Raw genomic sequence first — 24,437 nt, 5'->3', positions numbered from 1 at the left:
GATGCGCTGTGAGACCCTCCCCTGCACAACTGCCTTCAGTGCTCTTCTGGTTCTGAGAAGAGAGGCTGTGCTGAGGGTAATTGAGTCCTTGGGCCTTGACATCAAGCCCTGTACTTTCTCTCCCCAGATCATCCTTGGCAGTTCAGGTTCTTTAAAAGGGGTTCCTTTCCGCCGGCGCGGTGAGTGCCCGCAATCCCAGCGGGCCCAGCGGGTTGACATCCAGGATAGCCTGGGCAACCTAGTGGCACCCTGTCACAAGAAAAAGGGCCGGGGACCTAGTGCCATGGTAGAGCGCCCCCGGGTTCGGTCCCTAGTATTGCAAAAGGGAAAAGGGTCCTTTCAAGTGTAGATGAGGACTTCCAGTTCTGTTCTAGTCTTCTTAGAAACAATGTGAGGCCATTTCCAGAATGCCGGGCTTGGCCTGTGTTTCAAGGGCTGACGGGGACCCCACAGTCTTGGGGCTCCCCAGGGGAGAGTCTTAGGCAAGAGAAGACGCGCGCCTGGCTGGACCTCCTCCTCTGGGGTCTGGGTGCGCGGACCCCAGCGGTCAGGACGCCGGCGTCCCGGGCTCACGGCCGGCCCCCGGGAGCCCACCGAGGTTGGGTCTGATGACCAGCGGAAAGCGGCTCGGACCTCGGCCCCTGGCGGCTCTGTCGGGAAGCCAGGGCTGCTGGGGGGAGCGAGGGGCCCTGCCCCGCCGGGAAGAGTGGGCGCATCCCCAGCGGGCCTGTCGTCCTGGGAGCCTCGGGAGCCTCGGCAGGAGGGATGCGGGAGGAGAGGCGGGGACGGCCGGACGGCAGCCGCGCACCGGCGGGGAGGAAGTGTGCTCCGGCCGCGCAGGCAGCCGCCGCCATTGGCCGCCGGGGCTGTCAGTCGCCTGGGGCTGAGGCTGAAAGAGGAAGAAGGCGAGGAGGAGGCTGGGCGGGCTGGCCAGGGGGCGTGGGGGCTGGGCCCAAGGGCCTGGGCGGCAGGGCGGGGCTGCCGTCCGTCCCGCCGCCCCTCTCACCGCGTCCCTCTCGCTCAGGGTGGCATTGTGCTGCTCGGCGTGCAGCGGAGTCCAGAGAGGCCGGCGAGCCCAGAGCGCTGGGTGGCTTCAGCCGGGAACACTGCCTCCCCCGCCGCAGGCTGCCGAGCTCCGAGGCGCTCAGAATGGAAGCCATCGCCAAGTATGACTTCAAAGCCACTGCGGACGACGAGCTGAGCTTCAAGAGGGGGGACATCCTGAAGGTAAGTGTAGACGCCAGCGCGGTGCTTGCCCGATGGCACACAAAGAGCCGCGCTCCTGCCTTGGCCCGCACGCTCGCAGTTGCCGCTCCATCAGCTCCGAGCTGCGGCTTGCCATAGATGCGGGGAGATAGTAAATGTGACTTCAGAGAGTTGGGTTCCGTGTGCCCTTTAACTGCCTTTGTGTGACTGCCGCGAGCAGCCGGAGACACTGCCAGTATTTCAAGAAAAGTCAAAGTACTGTGATTGTAGAAAGGGAGGATATGAGAAGATGCAGCTTGTGGAGCCTTGTAAAAATCAGAGAATTAGAAAAAAGACGTAAACTTGAAGTATTTATATAAAAGCATTCCGTTAGTCTTATTTTACATAGCCAAAAGATTTTTCATTCTGTAATATCCCGGTAGGTTAGACATTAATTTCCCCAGCTTAGAGATTGTTAGACATATGCGCCAAAACTTAATAAAGAACCTCAACGTATTTTTATTCTTCGTGAAAAAACGAATGGAGTTCTAAATAGTAGAGGTTAACTTGCCATTGTACAAATCAGATTTTGATTTCCTAAGAGAAACTTGGAGCAATTAGCCCATATTACAATCTAATTGCACAAAAGAAATCTGCTGACAGTTTAGAAATAAGCCTCACATTTGTAGCTTATTTGGGGCCTCTATTACATGAACACCCCTCTGCACCTGGCAGTTGTTCTTTATGCTGTTTACCCAATCGACTGGGGCAGCTCGCCCTTTGGATATATCGTTTACCTCTACAGGGTGAGTGTTGGCAGAGGGTCGCGCTGGCGTGAGGAGGAGCTGAAGGTTGATGTCTGAGTGCTTGCTCTGTCTCCAGTTCTGACATTCTTGCTTTTGAGCCCTACTCTCATTTGTGGAATTTGCCAGCCATTTGTTTACTACTCCTGAATGAAGTTCTTAGAATTTATATATACAGAAAGTGAAAATGTGATTTATAGAGAGAAAATGTGATTTACAGAAAGAACTGTATAGAAGGATTCAGGATTTTTTCAGTTATGTGTACCTATTGATAGTTATTATTTTGCCCATGGAGTTCCATTCTTGAAGTTGTTGTTGTTGTTATTATTATTATTATTATTATTAGTAGTAGTAGTAGTAGTACTGGGGATTGAAGCACAGGGGCATTCTACCTCTGAGCTACACCCCCAATCTGATTTTATTCTTTTATTTTGAAACAGGGTCTCACTATGTAGCTGAGACTGGCTATGAACTTGCAATCCTCCTGCCTCAGCCTCCTAAGAACTAAGATTACAAGTGTGTACCACCACACTTAGCTACTTTTCTGAGCTATACTCTCAGCCCTATTTTCTTTTCTTTTCTTTTCTTTTTTTTTTTGTGGCACTGGGGATTGAGCCCAGGGGCATTCTACATCTGAGCTACACCCCCAGCCCTATTTTTCACTCTGTACTTTATTTATTTATTTATTTATTTATTTTTTTATTTTTTTGGTGGTACTGGGGTTCCTGGAAGCCCTTCTACCTCCGGGCTACACTCCCAGACCTATTTTATATTTTTTTTTGAAACAGGGTCTCTTACGCCAGCGTGGCTGGCTTCGAACCTGCGCGATCCTCCTGTCTCCGCCTCCCAAGCGCGGGGATTACAAGCGTGCGCCACCACGCCCGGCCACTCTGTACTTTAGAAACAAGGTTTCACTGAGTTGCAAAGGGCCTCACTAAGTAGCCGAGGCTGTCCTCAAACTACAGTCCTCCTGTCTCAGCCTCCCAAATGCTAGGATTACAAGCGTGTGCTACCACACTTGGCTCATTTATTTTGAAACAGGGTCTTGCTAAATTATTGCACTGTGGCCTCAAACTTGCGCCCTGTTTTAGCCTCCCAGGTATTGGGATTATAGGCATTCACTGCTGTACCCGGTTGCATAGTCATTTCTTTCTTTTTTTTCTCTCTCTTGATTGAACCCAGGGATATTATACCTCTGAATTATACTCCCGGTCCTTTTTATGCTTTGTTTTTATTTTGAAACAAGAACTTGCTAAATTGGTGAGGCTGGCCTCGAACTTGCAATTCTTTTGTCTCATTATTCCAAATCCTGGGATTATAGGCAGGTTCCGCCCCCCTCCCAGCTGCACAGTCATTTCTTAATGATGGTAATGTAGGTTAGATCTCATAGAAGGTGATACTGTAAAGCCCCTCAGGAGAAGAAAACATCACTGTGACACGGAGCTCTTTGAGGGTGGTCTCGGAGTTAGCACTGTTTGTCAGAAAGCTGACAGAATGAGTTATAGTTTTAGAAATTCTAGACATGTAGCCGGGCGTGGTGGCGCACGCCTGTAATCCCCTTGCTTGGGAGGCGGAGACAGGAGGATCGTGCAGGTTCGAAGCCAGTCGCGCTGGCGTAAGAGACCCTGTTTCAAAAATATAAAAAAAATATAGGTCTGGGAGTGTAGCCCGGAGGTAGAAGGGCTTCCAGGACCCCAGTACCACCAAAAAAAAAAAAAAAAGAAGTTCTAGACGTGTGTCTTCCGTTCTGGTTTTCTGAGAGAGCCAGAAGCTAGAAAGCTGAACAGGATACTAAATTACTTTGTGTCATTGGTACATAGATAATTTGATGTTTTGTGGGTGATTACAAGATTTTCAACAGATAAGCCACCTTTTTTTGTTTGTTTTTTCAGCTAGGGGTAGACCCAGGGGCATTCTACCTCCAAGCTATACCCCCAGCTGTATTTTTTTTATTCTTTATTTGGAAACAGTTCTCACTAAGTTGTCAGAGGGCCTGACTAAGTAGCTGAGGCTAGCCTCAAACCTGGGTGCCTCCTATCTCAGCCTCCAAAGTACTGGGATTATAAGCCCGTGCCACTATGCCTGGCTCAGATAAGCCACTTGTGATATGTTAAGACTGGCTACTCAAGTACCCACATTTCCAACCTGTACAATTCTTTTTAAGCCAGTCTTTGGTTTGGTTTGGTGCTGGGGATTGAACCCAGGGGGATTCTATCTCTGAGCTATACTCAGCCCTTTCTATTCATTTTGAACCAGGGGTCTTGCTGGCTTGGTGAAGGCCTCGCTAAGTTCCTGAGTCTGACCTCAAACCTGCTATCCTCCTGTGTCAGCCTCCCAAGTACTGGGATTACAGGTATACCCCTCCAATCCCTTTTCTTGTTTTTTGTTCTTTGTTTGTTTGTTTGTTTTTGGTGGTTTTGGGGTTCCTGGAAACCCTTCTACCTCTGGGCTATACTCCCAGACACCCATTTTTTATATTTTTCTTTGGACACAGGGTCTCCTAAGTCAGCGCGGCTGGCTTCGAACCTCCGCGATCCTCCCATCTCTGCCTCCCAAGCGCGGGGATTACAAGCATGCGCCACCACGCCCGGCGTGGTTTTTTTTTTTATAAATTTTTTTCACTAAGCTTACTCTAGAAACTTGAACCTAAAAGGGTGGTAGTTTATATTTTTCTGTAAAGTCCCACTTCATATTTAGCACTAAACCAACAAATTAAATCAAAATTAGGGATTTGGAGTCTTTTAAGACAGTAATGTTCCTTAGAAGCCGGGCGTGGTGGCCACGCTTGTAATCCCAGCGTTCGTTCGGGAGGCTGTGACTGGAGGATCGCGGTTCGCAGCCAGCCTAAGCTGCTTAGTGAGGCCCTCTGTAACTTAGTGAGACCCTGTTTCAAAATAAAGAATAAGAAAAAAGGGCAGGGGATATAGCTCGGAGGTCAAATGCCCCTGGTTTCTATCCCCAAAACCCCCCAAAAATGTTCCTTTATCACTACCTCTGGCATTGGTCCTAGACTTAGACCGTGGACATTTTATAAGTTCCGTACCTTAAATCAGCCAGCTCGGGAAGAAGTATAAAACGTTCTCCTGGGGTTGGCGTGGTGGCGCACCCTTGTAATCCCAGTACTTGGGAGGCTGAGACAGGAAGATCATGGTTTTGCAGCCAGTCTCAGCAACTTATGCCCTCTGCAACTTAGTGAGACCCTGTTTCAAAATAAAGAGTAGGACTGGAGGTACAGCCGGAGGTAGAATGCCCTTGGGTTCCATCCCCAGTACCGCAAAAACAAACAAATGATAGCCTTCGATAACTCCTGAGGCTGGTAGACCAGAGCCAAAGCGTGTTTAGAAAGTGGGTGAAATAGTATGGATCAGTGTAATTCTGAAAGAGAAGTGTATTTCCTCTCTCTTAAAAGAAAGACAGATATATGAGTATTGAATATATTTTTCCCCCCAAGATAATGAAACTGACAGGGGCTTTGCCCACTACCTTTTACTAGAGTTTAGAAGGATTATATCTTCCCACTGTCTTGGAGTTCCTGGTTAACTTTTTTTGGGGGGTACTAGAGATTGAACCCAGGGGCCAGGGGGTATTCTATCTCCAAACTCTACCCCCAGCCCTATTTTTTATTCTTTATTTTGAAATAGGGTCTTGCTAATTTGCAAATGGCCCCACTAAGTAGCTGCGGCTGGCCATGAATCTGTGACCCTCCTGTCTCGGCCTCCCAAGTACTGGGATTACAAGCGTGGGCCATCATGCCTGGCTCTATCCTGGTTAACTTTTAGTTAATGTTGACTCCTATCCAGCAGACCCTTTCTTTTCTATCTACACATTGACCTGCTACTGCCCTAAGAGAAAAATGAAAACATTTTATTGTAAGCCGAAAATAGAGCCGAATGCTTCAACATAATCTGTCTTTGTAAATTCTCTCTTATATAAGGTGGTGCTTTTCTTTGGGGAGGTGAGACAATGGGAGAGCACTGGGGTTTTAAAATGGAAGTACTTGTTCTTCTAGTGCAGGCTTCAGGGCCTTGCATGGTTGAAATGCACTTAGGTTCCCCCATCATTGAAACACACTGAAATCGTTCCCTGAGGTTCTCTTCTGACAATGGCCCTGCATACGGGTTGGGGGTGTAGCTGAGCGGTAGAGCGCTTGCCTAATGTGCACAAGCATGCAGCTCCTCGGCACCAAAAGAAACAACACAGATCCCAAGCAGTCTGTCTACCTTAGGTCACATAAAACTGCTTGAGTTGGTCTAACAGTTGCAGCTCCATGTAGGAACGTAAGCATACCTACTTCAAACAGTGTTGTATAGGAACTTAGGATGCGCGTAATGGATTATGAAAAGGAGGCCTGACACCAGGCATGGAGGTGTATGTCTGTCATCCTCTAAGGAGACTGAGACGGAGGATCGCCGGTTCCCAGCCGGTCTCAGGCCCTTAGCCAGGCTCTCAGCAACTTTGTGGGACTCTGTTTCAAAATAAAAAATAAAAAGGGATGGAGAGTAGCACACACCTGTAATGCTAGTACTTGGAAGGCTGAGACAGGAGGATGACAGGTTTGAGCACAGCCTCAGCAATTTAGTGAGGCCCTCAGCAATTTAGTGAGACCCTGTTTCAAAATAAAAGTCAAATAGGGCTGGAGGTATAGCTAAGAGGTGTCATGCCCTGGGGCTCAATTCCTAGTACCACACACATGCAAAAAGGGATGGGAAGTAGCGCAGGTTGAATGCCCCTGGGACCAGTCACCAGTACAAACCCAACCCAAATAACAAAACCGACTCAAGAAGATTACAGATTGAGCGGGAAGTGATGACACAAGCGTGTAATACCAGTACTTGGGAGACTGAGACAGGTGGATCACAGGCTTGAGACCAGCCTCAGCAACTTCGGGATGCCCTCAGCAATTTAGGGAGACCCTCTTTCCAAATCAAATTGGGCTGGGAGAATAGCTCAGAGATAGAAAGCCCTGGGTTTAATTCCTAGTACTACAAAAAAAAAAAAAAAAAGGAAAAAAGTTACAGATGGGTACTTGAGTAGCCTGTGGGTTCAATCCCCAATACCCCCCCCAAAACAACAACAACAACAACAACAACAACAGGTGTTGGGGTGGGGAACAGAGCCCACATCTGGAAAGTTGTAGTAATCAGGGCATCAGCTACGTGCCTCCATAAATTCGTGTGTGTGTGCATGCGCATGCGTGCATCAGAGATGATGGAATCTTGGTCATTTTACCTTTGAGCTTACATCCCCAGCCCTGTTCTTTAAATCCCCCCCCCTTTTTTTTGTGGTACTGGGGATGGAACCCGGGGACATTCTACCTCTGAGAGACACCCCTACCTCTAATTTTTTTTATTCTTTTTTTTCAAACAGGGTCTCACTGAGTTGCAAAGGGCCTCGCTAAGTAGCTGAGGCTGTCTGCAAACTCTGATCCTCCAGTCTCAGCCTCCCAAATGCTGGGATTACAAGCGTGTGCCACCGTGCCTGGATCTGCTTAAGTATTAGATACAAAGAATGAAGGAGGAAAAAGGTTTAAGAAAGGACTAAAGGAAGTCGGGCATGGTGGCGCACACTTGTAATCCCAGCATTTGCTTGTTATTCCAGCATTTGGGAGGCTGAGACCGGAGTATCGCAGTTCACGGACAGCCTCGGTTACTTAATTGAGGCCCTCCGCAACTTAGTGAGACCCTGTCTCAAAAATAAGAATAAAAAATAGGGCAGAGGGTGTAGCTCAGAGGTCAAATGCCCCTGGGTAAATAACCACGCATTATAATCCCCGAGAACTGACCCTGGTTTGGTTGGTTGCAGTTTTCATCACAGCTATAGGTCCTGGATTTCAGTGGATGTCTAATTTTAGTATTTGAATTATCCAAAGAAGTAAGAGGTAGGGGTGTTTTTCCTTTATTCGCTATTTTATTTTTAATTTTTGTGGTACTGGGGATTGAGCCCAGTATTGTATCTCTAAGCTGTACCTCCAGCCCTATTTTTTTTGTGTTTGGTACTGGGGGTGGAACTCAGGGGTTTTTCTACCTCTGGGCTATTTTATACTTTATTTGGAAACAGGGTCTCACTAAGTTGCTGAGAGCCTCACTAACTAGCTGAGGCTGGCTTCGAACCTGTGCGATCCTCCTGTCCCAGCCTCCCAAGCATGCGGATTAGGAGCCTGCGCCACCACGCCCAGCAGCCTTCATTATTTTAAAGACCTAGTGTCATCATACTTTGTAGAAGCATTTCTTGTTGCCTATTAGGAATTCTTTTCAATCTTGTTGAGTAAGCTGGAATGTTGAATTTCATATTTAAGAATGAAGACTGTTGGGTTTTGGTACTGAGGATTAAACTCAGGGGCATTTTACCTCCAAGCAAAACCCCCAGCCTTTTTTTATTTTTTATTTTGAAACAGGCTCTCACGAAGCAACTGAGGTTATCCTCAACCTGCGATCCTCCTGTCTCATCCTCAGCCTCCTAAGAACTGGGATTATAGGCATGTGCCACTATACCTGGCTTGTTTGTTGTTTTGAGTTCTCTCAAAGCACATAAAATTGTTTGCCTTTTATTATATTCATTTTGTCAGCAGAATGGACTATTTCCAAATAGGTGCTGAGAATGAACTTTTCAGTTCCTGTATAAAATGTCTTTTCAGTCTTTTTTCTTTTGGAGAAAGGAATGGGTAAAGAAATCCAGTGTTCCTTTAGAGTCTTTAAGATTTTACCTCCAGAAGCCACAGGTCACAGTGACCATTAAATAGCAACCGCTTAGGGAGCATCACCGTATGCCCCTGAGTTCGTGCACAGCCTGGTCCTCCTGGGCACCGAGAGGCCTCGTGCTCACCTGTCTTATGGGCGCACGCAGAGGCCCAGAGTGTGGGGCTTGCTCAGGTCCCAGAGCTGCATGGGCGGGGCGGGGTGGGGCGCACTGTTTCATCAGCCGTGGGCTCCCTCTGCATGCAGTCCGCTCCTCCTCGCCGGCAGAAACACTGCCTCTCAGGCGTTGCTTCTGCTGAGTAAGTCACTGGACTTTCTGCCTAACTAAGTGTAGATGGTGAAAGAAATGCAAATAAAAGGAGGTCATTTTGTGTGGAGATTAGCAAAGATGATAAAGATAGACGCTGTCCTCTGCTGGGTAGGATGTGCGGAAATGATGCTGCCTCCCCAGGTCCGTGCAGGCTTGTACTAGGACATTCTTTCCCAGTGGTAGCTGGGTGATATGTAGAAGAGCACACAGTGACCCAGCAGTTGGACTTCTAAGATTTATTCTAAGAAATTCTCAAAGCGAGGCATGTGGCACACACTTGTAATCCTAATACCTGGGAGCCAGAGGTAGGTAGGTGGATGGAGGGCTCACAGCCACCCTCAGCATCTTATGCCCTCCACAACTTAGTGAGACCCTGTTTCAAAATTAAAAAGTAGGGCTGGAGGTATAGCTTAGAAGTAGAATGCCACTAGATTAAATCCCCAGCCCCCCACTTCCCACAAAACCCCAAACAGTTTTATTCAGTACTGGGGATTGAACCCAGGGTCATTACCTCTGAGATACACCTCCCAGCCCTATTTATTTTTTATTTTGAAACAGAGTCTCACAAAGTTGTGGAGGGCCTAAGTAGCTGAGTCTGAGTGCAAGCCTGTCTCAGCCTCCCAAGTACTGGGATTACAAGCATGTGCCACCATGCTCGACCAAACAAGTTATTTAAAATGTAGGCATATAGCCGGATGTGGTGGCGCACGCTTGTAATCCCAGCATTTGGGAGGCTGAGACAGGAAGACTGCAGTTGGACACCGCCTCAGCTACTTAGGCTCTTTTTAACTCAGTGAGACCCTGTTTCAAAATAAAGAATAAAAAATAGGGCTGGGGGGTATAGCTCATAGGTGGAATGCCCCTGGGTTCTATCCCTGGTACTGCAAAAAAAAAAAAAAAAAAAAAAAGGTAGGCATATGAGCTGAGTTTGGTGGTTTATGCCTATAATCCCAGTACTTGGGAGGCGGAGACACGAGGATTACAGGTTCAAGGACAGTGCCAGCAAGTAGTGAGACTATCAACCTAGAGATACTGTTTTAAAATAAAAATAAAATAGGGTTAATGTATACTGCAAAAAAAAAAAAAAAAGAAAGAAAAGAAAATAGAGCTGGGGGTGTACTTCGGGGTAGAATGCCCCTGGGTTCCATTCTCAGTACTGAAGGAAAAAAAAGGTAACATAACTAATGTATTGAGTGCTTAGTAAGCCCTTGCACTAAGCTAAGTATTTCATTTGCATTCTTTTTTTTTAATTTTAATTTTTTGTGTTACTGGGGATGGAACCCAGGGGCATTCTAACTCTGAGCTACACTCCCAGCCCTATTATATTTTTATTTTGAAACAGGGTCTTGCTGGGTTGATGAGAATCTGACTACTTGCTAAGGCTGTCCTCAATCTTCCTGTCTCAGCGTCTCAAGTACTGGGATTACAGGGTGGGCCACTCTGCCCACTTTGCAATTTTTTTAGTAGCGGTCTAGAGACAGGTGCTATTTTCTCCAGCTTATGGTAAGGAGTCTGTGGTCTAGGTAAAATAATTTGCCCAAGTTCATGGGTTAGGATTCAGACCCAGGCTGGTTGGAGACCTGACTGAATGTTCTTAATCACTCCCCTTTAGAACCTTTCTATACACAAATGAGGTCAAACTATAAAAAGACCTCATTTAGGGAAAATTGCTGTCTTTCTGTCTTTGCTTATTACACAGATTTTTTTTTTTTTTTTTTTTTATGGTTCCCTAGAAGATAGCCGTAGCTTCCAAGTGACTGGATTTCAAGTGATTTTTTTTTTTTTTTTTTTTTTTTAGTACCAGGGATGGATCCCAGGGGCTTTCTTTTTTTTTTTTTGGTGGTACTGGGGTTCCTGGAAGCCCTTCTACCTCTGGGCTACACTCCCAGACCTATTTTTATATTTTTATTTAGAAACAGGGTCTCCTAAGCCAGCGTGCGGCTGGCTTCGAACCTGCGCGATCCTCCTGTCTCCGCCTCCCAAGCACGGGGATTACAAGCGTGCGCCACCACGCCCGGCAATCCCAGGGGCTTTCTACCTTCCACCTACACCCCCAGCCCTAATCTTTATTTTTTATTGAAACAGGATCTCATTGAGTAGCTGAGGTTGGCTGCTAACCTGTGATCCTTCTGTCTCATCTTCTCAAGTACTGGGATTACAAACACATGCACCATTCCTGGCTCTTTATAAATTTCTTTCTTGCCGCTATTTTTACTATTTCAGATCTCTTCTAAGGCTCTTTCAGATTTTTCTTCTAAACTTGTATCACTGTGCATACATTTTATGGCACTCATTGTAGTGTACTTAAAATTACTGTAACATTTAACCGTTTTCCATATTCGTGCTACTAATTATGTTTAGCGGTTATATACTATGTCAAGGGTAATGCTCTATAATTGATTTAGCTATCTCTCTCTTGCTGAACATTTTGCTAGTTCCTATTAATTTAGTTAATAATCTCAAGGGAGACTTGATAAGAGTTGCACTGTTGTCCAAAAGGACTAAACAGGGGTTACCTACTTAAGATAAAGTTAAATGGGAATGGCCTGTGATTTCTAGCCGGAACACATACTCTTCAGTTAGCGTGTGTTTCCTTCTTCGTGTCCCTTAACAATAGAAGTCTGACCATGTGTGATAGAACTGTGGTGCCCAGATCTATGAGGTGGTTAGACGTCCTTGGCAGCTCCAGTGCTTGGTGCAGCTTTTCTGAAGCAGGTTTTATTTTGTGTTATGCTTTTAGGTTATTGATGTTCCAGTTTAAATTGATAAGTAATTGAGATCCTGGAGAAATTTGGCATGTATTCATAGATACGGATGTACAGAGCCGGGCGTCGTGGCGCACGCTTGTAATCCCAGCTTTTGGGAGGCTGAGACTGGAGGATCGCGGTTCGCGGACAGCCTCAGCTACTTAGTGAGTCCCTCTGCAACTTAGTAAGACCCTGTTTCAAAATAAGGAATTTAAAAATAGGGCTGGGGTGTAGCTCGGAGATGGAATGCCCCTGGGTTCTATTCCCCAGACCTGCAAAAAAAAAAAAAGAAAAGAAAAGAAAGATATGGAGATATTGTAGGTTTAATTCAGTTCTCTATCTTTGCACTAAATGAATATCTTTTAGAGGCAGACCTTTCATCCTAACTCATGTCAGGAAAAAGATGGGAAGGCTTGTAACATGCTGTTTAGTTTTTGTTGCAAATGTTGAGTGTTACAGAGGAGGCTCTGCCATGCAGGGTTTTGGGGAAAAAGTTGAGTGATAAATACTCTCACTCAATGAGAATGAGTCGCGCGTGCTCGCCTGTGCCGTGGTGCACTGTGGGTGTCGGCTCATGGAGGACTTCACTTTCTGTGACGTGCATTTCTATAGTGGATGTTGTAACAAGTGTTGGCTTTGTAGTGAGAAAAGCCATGGAAGCAAATACACTATGATGGTCTTCCAGATGTCAGTTTACAAGTCCACAAACATTTGAAGGCACATTTTCCTTTGAGAAGGAGAAAAGACCCTTTTTTGTGCACAGCTTCCTGGGCAAACTTATTTCATGCTGACACTCTTGGTGCAGGCAGTGTAGCCTCTTCCACCATGTCTAGGCCGGCTACATAGACTCCACGTAGGCTCTGTGATGAATCAGAAGGCTGCTCAACTCTTCTTTATGGACCTATAGATTTGCCCTAAAACTAGGTAGATTCTTGCTGCCCAGAATTCTATCTCACTTATCTTTTCCCCATACGCTATAGAAAAGTAATGTGCTTTTTTTTGACTTAGATCAATTTCCAAATTGTATTACCACACTGCAGTATTTCAGAGGTTTCTTTGTCTTTTCATTTTTAGCTGTAGTAGAGCATCTGTTTTCTTTCCTTTTTTGTTAATTTGGTACTAATGATTGAACCTAGGAACATTCTACCTCCGGCCCTGTTTTATTTTTCTATTTATTTATTTATTTATTTATTTATTTATTTATTTTGGCGGGTCTGGGGATAGAACCCAGGGGAATTCGACCTTCGAGCTATACCCCCTACCCTATTTTTTATTTACTTTGAAACAGGGTGTCACTAAGTTGTTGTGGACGGCCTCACTAAATAGCTGAGGCTGTCCGCGAACTGCGAACCTCCGATCTCAGCCTCCCGAATGCTGGGATTACAAGTGTGCGCCACCACGCCCGGCTCCTGTTTTAGTTTTATTTTGAAGCAGGGTATTGCTAGATTAGTGAGAATCTCACTACTTGCTGAGGCTGTCCTCAGACTTGTGATCCTCCTGTCTCAGCATTGCAAGTATTATTATAAATGTGTGCTGCCATGCTTGGCTGGCTTGCCTGTCCTTCCTTCCTAATCCATCCATCCATCCATCCATCCATCCATCCATCCATCGATACTGGGGATTGAACCAAGGGACATCCTATGTCTGAGCTACATCCATCCTCAGCCCGATTTTTTATTCTTTATTGTAAATAGGGGTCTCATTAAGTTGCAGAAGATCTCACTAAGTAGCTGAGTCTGGCCTTGAACCTGCAGTCCTCCTGTTTCAGCCTCCCAACCACCGGGATTATAAGCCTGTGCCACAGTTCGTGGCTATTATCCACCAACTTCTATCAGTGTGCCTTAAGTGGTATTTAGAGACAAAGGTTTAAAATTATTAGTGGCTTTTAGTTATCCATTGGGCATTAAAAAGTCAAGTTGTAGCTGGGTGTGGTGGCCCGTGCTTGTAATCCCAGGATTTAGGAGGCTGAGGATCCCGATTAGCCTACAGTCTCAGCTACTTAGGCCCTTTGCAACTCAGCGAGACCCTGTTTCAAAATAATAAAAAATGGGGTTAGGAGTGTACCTAGAGGTAGATTGCCCCTGGGTTCCATTCCCAGTACCTTAAAAAAAAAAAAAAAAAAAGTCTTGTAAACTCAGCATTCTGGAGGCGAAGACTAGAGGATCGCGGTTTGCAGACATCCCCAGCTACTTAGCGAGGCCCTTTACAAGTCAGTGAGACACTTTTTCAAAAATAAAAAGAGCCAGGCGTGGTGGCGCACACATGTAATCCCTGCGCTTGGGAGGCGGAGACAGGAGGATCGCGCAGTTTCGAAGCCAGCCGTGCTCGTTTAAGAGACCCTGTTTCCAAATAAAAATATAAAATAGGTCTGGGAGTGTAGCCCGGAGGTAGAAGGGCTTCCAGGAACCCCAGTACCATAAATAAGTAAGTAAATAAATAAATAAACAATCAAATAGGGCTGGGGGTGTAGCTTGGAGGTAGAATGCCCCTGGTGTTTTATCCCCAGTACTGAAAAAAAAGTCAAGTTTTTCATCCTATTCTTTTGTATGTGAGTATGTGGTACTAGAGATTGAACCCTAGAGGCATTCTACCTGAGTTACACCCCAGCCCTATTTTATTTTTATTTTTATTACCTATTTAATTTTATTTTTTTTTCAGTACTGGGATGGAACCCAGGGGCATTCTACCTCTGAGCTACACCCTAGCCCTATTTTTTATCCTTTATTTTTGAAACAGGGTCTCACTAAGTAGCTGAGACTGTCCTCGAACCGTGATTCTCCTGTCTCAGCCTCCCAAATGCTGGGATTAAAAGCGTGCGCCACCACGCCTTGCTTTATTTTTGTTTTTAAACAAGATCTCCCTAGGTTGATAAGAATACTACTTGCTGATGCTGTCCTCAAACCTGTGTTCCTCCTGTCTCAGTCTCCCGACTATTGGAATTATAGGCATGCCCCACCACACCAGGCTATATCACTCTTTTATTCTCCCCGCTCCCCTTGGAACTGGGGGTTGAACCCAGGGGCGTTCTACCTCTGAGCTACACTCCCAGCCCTATTTTTTTCTAATTTCTTATTTTGAAACAGGGTCGCATTAAGTTTCAGGGGCCTCACTAAGTTACTGAGGTTGATCTTGAACCATGAATCCTTCTGTGTCAGGCTCCCAAATCATGGGATTCTAAGCACGTACTACCAAGCCTGGATTTCACTTTCCCTACTTTAGAAATTTTTTGGAAACAGGGTCTCACTAATTTGCTGAGGCTGTCCGGTGATCCTGCTGTCTCAGCTTTCCAAGAATTGAGACTATATGGGTGTGGGCCACCATGCTTAGATTAAAAAAAAAAAAAAAAAAAAAAAACAACTAAAAAATGAAACGGGAGAACCCAGGGGCATTCTACCTTCAAGCTACACCCTCAGCTTGCTCGGTCCCTCCCTTCCTCCCTTCCTTCCTCTTTATTTCTTCTTTTTTTGTGGTACTGGAGATAGAATCCAGGAACATTCTACCTCTGAACTACATCCCCAGCCTTATTTATTTTTATTTGGAAACAGGATCTCACTAAGTTGCAAAGGGCCTCACTAAGTAGCTGAGGCTGGCCACGAACCTGTGATTGTCCTGTCTTAGCCTCCCAGGTACTGAGATTACAAGCATGCACTACCTCCCCTGGCTCTCTGTTTTGGTTGTTACTGGGGGATTTATTTTATGTTATTTTATTTTAGATTTTGGGCAGGGGGTTGAACCCAGGGACGTTCTACCTTGGAATTACACACCTAGGCCTCTTTTTATTTTTTATTTTTTATTTTGAAACAGGGTCACACTAAGTTGAAGAGGACCTCACTAAACTTGCCGAGGCTGGCCACAAACCTGCAATCTTTAGGTCTCGGCCTCCCAGGTACTGAGATTACAAGTGCGCGCCATCATGCCCGACTTTTTATTTCAAAGCAGGGTCATGCATAGTTGTGAGAGTCTCTAAATTGCTGAGACCGGCCTCAAAACGCAGTCATCCCGTCTCTACCTCTCGAGTACCTGGATTATAGGTGTGCGCCACCATACCTGGCTGCAAAACTTTAGTAATGGAAGTAAGCGCGTACTTCATCTTTGCAAAGACTGACGGGCTTTCTGTTTAGGTGTACGCTACCTCTTTACAAAGCATCAGTGTCTCAAAGGATTTCTGTGCCTGGCTGTTAGAGAAGATCATAATGATTAAGACTTCTCAAAGTTACATGTTAAAGCTGAGTCAGAATGCAACCTGAAATTTGTGAATTTTCTGAAAAGTTGTGCTAATGCAGTCTGTGTCAGATAACCATCAATTGAATTTGTGGCTACAGCCCTACTTAATTAAGGCCAAAAGTGGAAACTGATAGACCCTACAAGTGTGTCCTCGAAATTAATTACTTAATCTTGTACATTTAAGTTACTGGTATAGAAGAACCAACACTTTAAGTTGTTGATACACTTGGAAAAGTCATCCTCTATTCAGAAGCCCTTTATCTGCTTTCTTTGATCCAGCAATATAATTATACTCACCTGAGCAGCTATTATCTTAAATCTTTAGTAGTGATTTTCAAACTTAGCTACTAGTTTGTCAGAGTATTTTGTGTTAAAGGGTAAGATTTCAGCCAGATGTGGTGGCATGTGTCTAAAATCCCAGCACCTGGGAGGCAGACAGGAAGGTTACAGGTTCAAGATCAGCCTCAGCAACTTAGCAGGACTCCCAGCAATGTACTAAGACCCTGTGAAAAGGGCTGGGGGTGTAGCTGGGAGGTAGAATACTCCAGAGTTTGAACCTCAGTGCCATTAAAAAAGGAAATTTAGCCGGGCGTGGTGGCGCACGATTGTAATCCCCGTGCTTGGGAGGTGGAGACAGGAGGATCGTGCTGGTTTGAAGCCAGCTGTGTTGGCTTAAGAGACCCTGTTTCCAAATAAAAAGTATAAAATAGGTCTGGGAGTGTAGCCCAGAGGTAGAAGGGTTCCATCCCCAGGACCACCAACAGAAAAAGAAAAAAATAGTGTAAGGATTTCCTCATGTTACCTTCCCATCTAAGAGATTAAAGATCTGGCAAGACATTCATCTCATCTGCACATCCTCATTAAACCCAGCGAAAGCTCTTCTTTTATAACTTGCTTTGGGGTTTGGGTTTTAATTTTTTTGGTGTGGTACTAGGGTTTGAACCCAGGGGCATTCTTCCCCCAAGCTCCACACCAGCCCTTCTCTATTTCATTTTGGAACAGAGTCTTGCTAGGTTGATGAAAGAGTCTCACTACTTGCTGAGGCTGTCCTCGAACTGTGACCCTCCTGTCTTAACCTTCTAAGTGAGGATAATGTAGTCAGTGTGGCGGTGCACACCTGTAATTCCAGTACTTGGGAGGCTGAGACAGGAGCACATGTTTGCAGCCGCCTTAGTAACTTAGTGAGGGCTTCTCTAACTTAGACTCTGTTTCTTTTTTTTTTTTTGGGGGGGGGGTCTGGGGATGGAACCCAAGGCATTTGACCTCTAGGCTACACCCCCTGCCCAATTTTTTATTCTTTATTTTGAAACAAGGCCTCACTGAGTTACGAAGGGATTCACTTAAGTAGCTGAGGCTGTCCATGAACTGTGATCCTCTGGTCTCAGCCTCCCAAATGCTGGGATGACAAGCGTGCGCCACCACGCCCGGCTAGACTCTATTTCAAAAGAAAAAGAAAAAAAAAAAAAAACAGGGCTGGGGGTGTTGTTCAGAGGTAGAATGCCCCTGGGTTCAGTCCCCAGTACCACCCATATAAAAAATTTTACAGCTGTGTGTGGTGATGCACGCCTGTAATCCCAGAACTTGGGAGAACGAGACAGAAGGATCACCTATTCCTACTCAGCCTGTTTCTTTCTTTCTTTTTCTTTAATTGGTGCATTATAGTCATACATCTTAGTGGAGTACAAGATGGTCGACGCATACATGCACACATCACTCATTTAGCCCTTTCCCAATGTCTCCTCCCATCCCCCATCCTGTTAAAAGATATTTACAGCTATAAACTTCCCTCAAACTTTTCACTTTTGCTATATTCCATAAATTTGGATGTACAATTTTTGTCAAAATTTTTCCTAATTTTCCTTGCTATTTCTTTGACCTATTGGTCTTTTTAGGAGCCTCTTTAATTTCTCTGTGAATTTCCCAGAATGCTTTCTTTTGTTGATTTCTATTTTAATCCCATATTGGTCTATACACATCCTTTGTATGATTTTACTCTTTAGATTTATTGGGGCGTTTGAGTGGCCTGTTATATGGTCTCTCCTGGAGAATATTTTCTTATTTGTTCAAGATGGATGTTTATTCATCTGCTGTACTTGGGTGGAGTCTTCTATAAATGTCTGTTAGATCTAATTCGTTATTTTTTCCTATTTATTTATTTATTTATTTATTTATTTATTTATTTATTTATTTATTGTGGTACTGGGGGTGGAACCCAGGGGCTTTCTACCTCAGGGCTATATTCCCAGACCTATTTTATATATTTTTTGGAAACAGGGTCTCACTAAGTTGTTGAGAGCCTCACTAAGTAGCTGAGGCTGGCTTCGAACCTGTGTGATCCTCCTGTCTCAGCCTCTCAAGTGCTGGGATTACAAGCGTGCGCCACCACGCCCGGCATGTTAAATGAATGTGTCAGCCGGGCGTGGTGGCGCACGCTTGTAATCCCAGCATTCGGGAGGCTGAGACTGGAGGATCGTGGTTCGCAGACAACCTCAGCTACTTAGTGAGGCCCTCTGCAACACAGTGAGACCCTGCTTCAAAATAAAGAATAAAAAATAGGGCAGGGGGTGTAGCTCGGAGGTCAAATGCCCCTGGGTTCCACCCCCAGACCCGGCGGGGGTGGGGGATGAGTGTGTCATGGTATTTGTAGCATTTGGATAGATTCTTAAAACGACTTAATCTAAGCCGTGCAATGGTGGCGCACGCTTGTAATCCCAGCATTCAGGAGGCGGAGACAGGAGGATCACGCAGGTTCGAAGCCAGCCGCGCTGGCTTAAGAGACCCTGTTTCCAAATAAAAAAGTATAAAATAGGTCTGGGAGTGTAGCCTGGAGGTAGAAGGGCTTCCAGGAACCCAAGTACCACCAAAATAAATAATAAAAATTAGGGCATGGGATGTAGCCCAGAGGTAGGTCAAATGCTCCTAGGTTCCATCCCTAAGACCTAAACAAACAAACAAAACAAAACACAAAACCTACTTAATCTAGGACCTTGGTCAATTTATATCAGTGAACTACTGAGTATCTTTTAGGAAAAAGGTACTGTGCTTAAATACTAAGGTTGGTATGGTCTGATTCAGGACCTGAATACTATTTAGTAAGAGCTTTGCTAGACGTGTGCTTTGGACATTTTGAATGGAACAGGCTTAGTAAGACACGGGTGTTAAACTAAACGTATTTCTGAAATAACTTAGGAGCACTGATGACTTCTTTGTCCGTACGTGCCTGATTACTGAAGACTTCCCGCTCTAACATTAGCAGAGCTTGCTGTCAGCTCTGCAGTTGGTGGAGTTGTCCTCGAACACTTAAACTTGGAGGTTAAATTGCCTTTCAGTGTGTTTGGCAGTTATAAAAGTAGACAGGAGCCATATTGACACAGCGCGGCATAAGCAAGAAACTCAAAATAATTATGACACCGGTTTACTTTCTTCTTTTGCACTGGGGATTGAGATGAATGCCAGGGGCATTCTACCTCCAGGCTGCTGGAGCCCAGACAGGGCTTCACTAAGTTGCTGAGGCTGGCCTTGAACTTGTGACCCTCCTTTTTCAGCCTCCAAAGTACTTGAGGCATATACCACCCTCCCTAGCCTCTTTTATATTTACATTTCAAGATTGTGGCTTCAAGCTTCCTGTGTGCACTACCACTCTTATTTTTATATATGTACACACATACACTCTTATTGGTGGGTGCATCGTACTTAATAATGAGATTCAAAGCGGTGGATAAATACATGTATGCTTTTTGTGTGTGACACTGGGGATTAAACTCAGGGACGTTCTACCTCCAACCTCCAACTCCAGCCCTTTTTATGTTTTGTTGTTTTGTTTTGAACAGGGCCTCACTAGGTTGCTGAGAGTATCGGTAGATTGCTGAGTTTGTCCTTAAGTCTGAAGCCTCCTGCCTCAGTCTCCCAAGTACTGGAATTACAGACATTTGCTACCACACCTAGCCACATGCACACTTAATTTTGTTTATTTTTTTCTCACTTTTTCTAAGGAATACTTTGTGGAATAAGTTTCTCCTACGTATTTGCATGTAGAAAATAAGAAGCTGAGCCAGTCTCAGCTACTTACCCTGTTTCAAAATAAAGAATACAGGCCGGGCGTGGTGGGCGCACGCTTGTCATCCCCGCGCTCGGGAGGCGGAGACAGGAGGATCGCGCAGGTTCGAAGCCAGCCGCGCTGGCTTAAGAGACCCTGTTTCCAAATAAAAAGTATAAAATAGGTCTGGGAGTGTAGCTCAGAGGTAGAAGGGTTTCCAGGAACCCCAGTACCACCAAAATAAAATAAAAATAAATAAATATGAAAGAATAAGCCAGGCTTGGTAGGGCACGCTTGCAATCCCAGCATTTGTGACACTCAGGCTGGAGGATTGCGGTTCGCGGCCGGCCTCAGCTACTTAGTGAGGCCCTCTGCAATTTAGTAAGACCCTGTTTCAAAATAAAGAATACAAAATAGGGCAGGGGGTATAGCTCAGAAATGTAATGCCCTTGGGTTCCATCCCCAGGCCCACACAAAAATATAAATAAATTAAAAATAAAAGAATAAAATGGGTTTTGGGGCATAGCTCATAGGTAGATTGCTCCTGGTTCCATCCCCAATAGCGCGCATGCATGTGTGATGTGTTTGTGATGTGTGTGTGGTGTGTGTGTGTGTGTGTGTGTGTGTGTGTGTGTGTGGCTATTGGCAACTGTATTGCACAGTGCAAATAGAGTTGTTGGATAGCTCCGATGTAAATGTCATCGCCTGAATCACAAGTGTTTGGGTGCTTAAAGTATTTGCAATTTCAGTTTGAAAGGCCCAGAGTCCTGTCTTCCCCTCATTGCTAACTCTGGGAGGTTATTCTGGCCTTTGGAGGTGAGGCCCTGGGCAGAGGGGTGGGCAGGGGAGCAAAGTGCTGCTGTGGTTTGGGGGCCAGTGTGGTCAGGTTCGCACTCTCAGGAGTTCCTTTCCTGTCGCCCTACCCCTTTCCTGAGAACCTTGGATTTTCCCAACCCGTCATGGCCCTGCCCCTCTTCTGGCCCGAGCGAAGGCAGATCCTGGGGGCCTGTCACCACCTAGCACTGCGTCCTTCGCAGTGAAGATAAAATGAGAGGAGCGGCGTCCCCTGTGGCCGCCCCTCTGGTGGCCCGCCTCTCCTGTGGGCAGGCTCACTGGGTGTGTAATGTGGTCTCGAGCCGAATGTGCAGACAGCAGCATCTAGGGCGCGTCCGGGGGGCAGAGACAGCATTTCTTTGAATTGAGCAAAACCATAATTATTGTGTTTTCCTTTCAGAACTGTTTTACGCAAGTACTCAGGAGGGCAAAGCCCTACCCTATGGCAGATGGCCATGTAGTGTCTGTGCTGACTGTACTGCAGCTTTTGCATAATTTCTTATCCTCACCACAAGAACTCTGCAGAAAAGCAAGTAAAGTCAGAAATAATGGGTCAGGCCATCTTAGTGGCTATATCTAGTCAAAGCCGGTCAGCTTTCAGTTAGTTGCTTGGTTCCCCACACACCGAAAGAGCTCACATTCCTGGTTTTTCAGTCATCTTGTTCCTTTTGTCTGGTATAATTTTTTGTTTTTGTATTAGAGATTGAACATGGGGGGCATTCTCTCGCTGAGCTACACCACCAACCTTGTTCGTTCTTTCTTTCTTTCTTTCTTTCTTTCTTTCTTTCTTTCTTTCTTTCTTTCTTTCTTTCTTTCATGGTACTGGGGATGGAACCCAGGGGCTTTCTACCTCCGGGCTATACTCCCAGACCTATTTTATACTTTATTTGGAAACAGGGTCTCACTGAGTTGCCGAGAGCCTCACTAAGTAGCTGAGGCTGGCTTCGAACCTGTGCGATCCTCCTGTCTCAGCCTCCCAAGCGCGGGGATTACAAGCGTGCGCCACCACGCCCGGCTTCTATTTTATATTTTTTTATTTGGAAACAGGGTCTCACTAAGTTGCTGAGAGCCTCACTAAGTAGCTGAGGCTGGCTTCGAACCTGTGCAGTCCTCCTGTCTCAGCCTCCCAAGTACTGAGATTACAAGTGTGTACCACCACGCCCGGCTGCCAACCTTGTTTTTAGTTTTTATTTTGAAATAGGGTCTCACTAAGTTGCTAGTCTCAAACCTGTAATCTTCCTGTCTCAACCTCCCCAAGTACTGGAATCACAGGTGTGCTCCACCGTGCCCAGCTTTATTATTTATTTATTTATTTTTTGTGGTACTGGGGTTCCTGGAAACCCTTCTACCTCCGGGTTACACTCCCAGACCTATTTTATATTTTTATTTAGAAACAGGGTCTCTTAAGCCAGTGAGGCTGGCTTTGAACCTGCGCGATCCTCCTGTCTCCGCCTCCCAAGCGTAGGGATTACAAGCGTGTGCCACTATGCCCAGCTATCTTTTATTTTGAAACAGTCTCACTGAATTGCTGAGAGACTAGCTAAGATGCTGGGCTGGCCTCCAACCTGTGGTCCTCCTGGCTCAGTCTCCCAAGTACTAGGATAACAGGTGTGTTGAGGCATACCTGTACCCCTAGTACCTAAAACTAAAAATAAGATTCTGCCCAATAAACAATTCTAATTTCCACCATTTTTTTTTTTTTTTTTTGATGGTACTGGGGTTCCTGGAAGCCCTTCTGCCTCTGGGATACACTCCCACAGGCTACACTTCCAGACCTATTTTTGAACTTTTTTTTATGTGGAAACAGGGTCTCTTAAGCCAGCGAGGCTGGCTCCGAACCAGCGTGATCCTCCTGTCTCCGCCTCGGGGATTACAAGCGTGCGCCACCACGCCCGGCTCTAATTTTCACCAGTTTTTAAATGTTTATTCCATCCAGAGTCATGGCAGCATTTTGTTTCAGCAGAAATCCAACCTAGGAGCATCTGACACATCAGGTCTCTTCACCTGAATTTGCTCTTTATCCTTTAAGTACATAAGAAATAGGAAAAGAAGCCAGCCATCGTGGTGCGTTCCTGTGATCACAGTCCTTGGAGGCTGAGACAGGAGGATCACAGGTTCGAAGTCAGCCTCAGCAAGTAGTGAGACTCTCAGAAACTAACAAGACCTTGTTTCAAAATAAATTTAAAAAATAGGACTGGGAGTGTAGCTTGGAAGTAGAATGCCTCTGGGTTCAACCCCCAGTACAAAAAACAAGAAGGAAAGGCCATCACTGGGGTATCTGGGCTGGCCCTGCTGCCTGGTCCTCCTCACACAGCTCACACATCCATCAGATGGCCTCTCGTCCGCTCACACTTACTGAGCTGCTTGCAGCGACAGGGCTGAGGGGAAGACTTGCTGTGTCTTTCAAGCTTTGCCAGAACACTTAGCTTAACAAACAGCTGTTTGAACTCCGAGTTGTGCCCCGCGTTTTCAGGGGTGCTTTCCTGCTTCTTACCCAATATTGAACTCTCAGGTGAGGACTATCTAGTGGTAGGTTAATCTAAAACAAAGACAACCATAGGTTAATTTTTTGTTTTGCAATTTTTTTTTTTTTTAACTGGGGATTGAACCCAGGGGCCTTCTGCTTCTGAGCTACTCCCCTAGCCCTATTTTTTATTTTTTTTATTTTGGGGGGGGAACCCAGGGGCATTCGACCTCTGAGCTACACCCCCTGCCCTATTTTTTATTCTTTACTTTGACACAGGGTCTCACTGAGTTGCAGAGGGCCTCACTAAGTAGCTGAGGCTGTCCTCAAACCGCGATCCTTCAGTGTCAGCCTCCCGAATGCTGGGATTACAAGCGTGCGCCACCACGCCAGGCTTATTCTTTATTTTGAAATAAGGTCTCACTGAGTTGCAAGGGGCCTCACTGAGTAGTAGCTGAGGCTGCCCACAAACTGTGATCCTTCGGTTCCAGCGTCTAAATACTGGGATTACGAGTGTGTACCACCCGCCTGGCTCCCTAATAAAATAGGCTCCCCAGCTCTGTTTTTATTCTTTATTTTGAATCAGGGTCTCACAGAATTTTGAAGGGCCTCACGAAGTAGCTGAGGCTGGGTGAGATCCTGCGATCCTCCGGTCTCAGCCTCCCGAATGCTGGGATGACAAGCGTGCCCACCACGCCCGATTATGTCAGTAAATCTCTAAGGGAGCTTTTCCCGTGTGTTGTGTCAGTCAGTAAGTTCTTGAGTGTGTGCCAAGGAGACCAGTTCAGCAGGCAGAATTTGAGTTGGTGAGGAAGTATCAATATGGCACAGTACGATATAGTGCTTGTCTGCTGTGAATTGGTTTGAACTCCATGCCAGGAACACTTCGTAAAACAGTAGATCCCATCACAGGTACAGGCGGATCTGAACACCGAGACCCCTCACTGAAGTAGGCCATCAGAGGGAGGAGAGTGAGTTGACTGAGCGCTTGCAGCTTTAGGATCTGGGCATCTGTCTGCTCTCAGTCTCTCCCACTTCCACTAGAGAGCACTTTCAAATGGATTATCAGAGACTAGAGGGTGTCCCGTGACTTGTTAAAACTGCCCCCGCTAAATAGAAGAGCAAGGTATTTGGGTATC

The 24,437-nt window shown here is 45.7% G+C and overlaps 1 protein-coding gene across 2 annotated transcripts in view; it reads left to right on the top strand.

The window, feature by feature from the left end:
• Positions 1-1,149: 1,149 nt before the first annotated feature.
• GRB2 (growth factor receptor bound protein 2) overlaps positions 1,150-24,437 on the top strand; it is a gene marked incomplete at its 5' end in the record, with an annotated part of 73,003 nt that continues 49,715 nt past the window's right edge. For both annotated transcript variants that reach the window (XM_080713431.1, XM_080713430.1), the window contains one exon: positions 1,150-1,227. In XM_080713431.1, coding sequence (XP_080569557.1) covers positions 1,150-1,227 — 78 coding nt within the window. The remainder of the gene's footprint in view (positions 1,228-24,437) is intronic.

Source organism: Muscardinus avellanarius, assembly GCF_963383645.1.
Source record: "Muscardinus avellanarius genome assembly, chromosome: 16".
In the NCBI taxonomy this organism is placed as follows: Eukaryota; Metazoa; Chordata; class Mammalia; order Rodentia; family Gliridae; genus Muscardinus; species Muscardinus avellanarius.
This window is presented reverse-complemented; position numbering and strand designations above follow the sequence as displayed.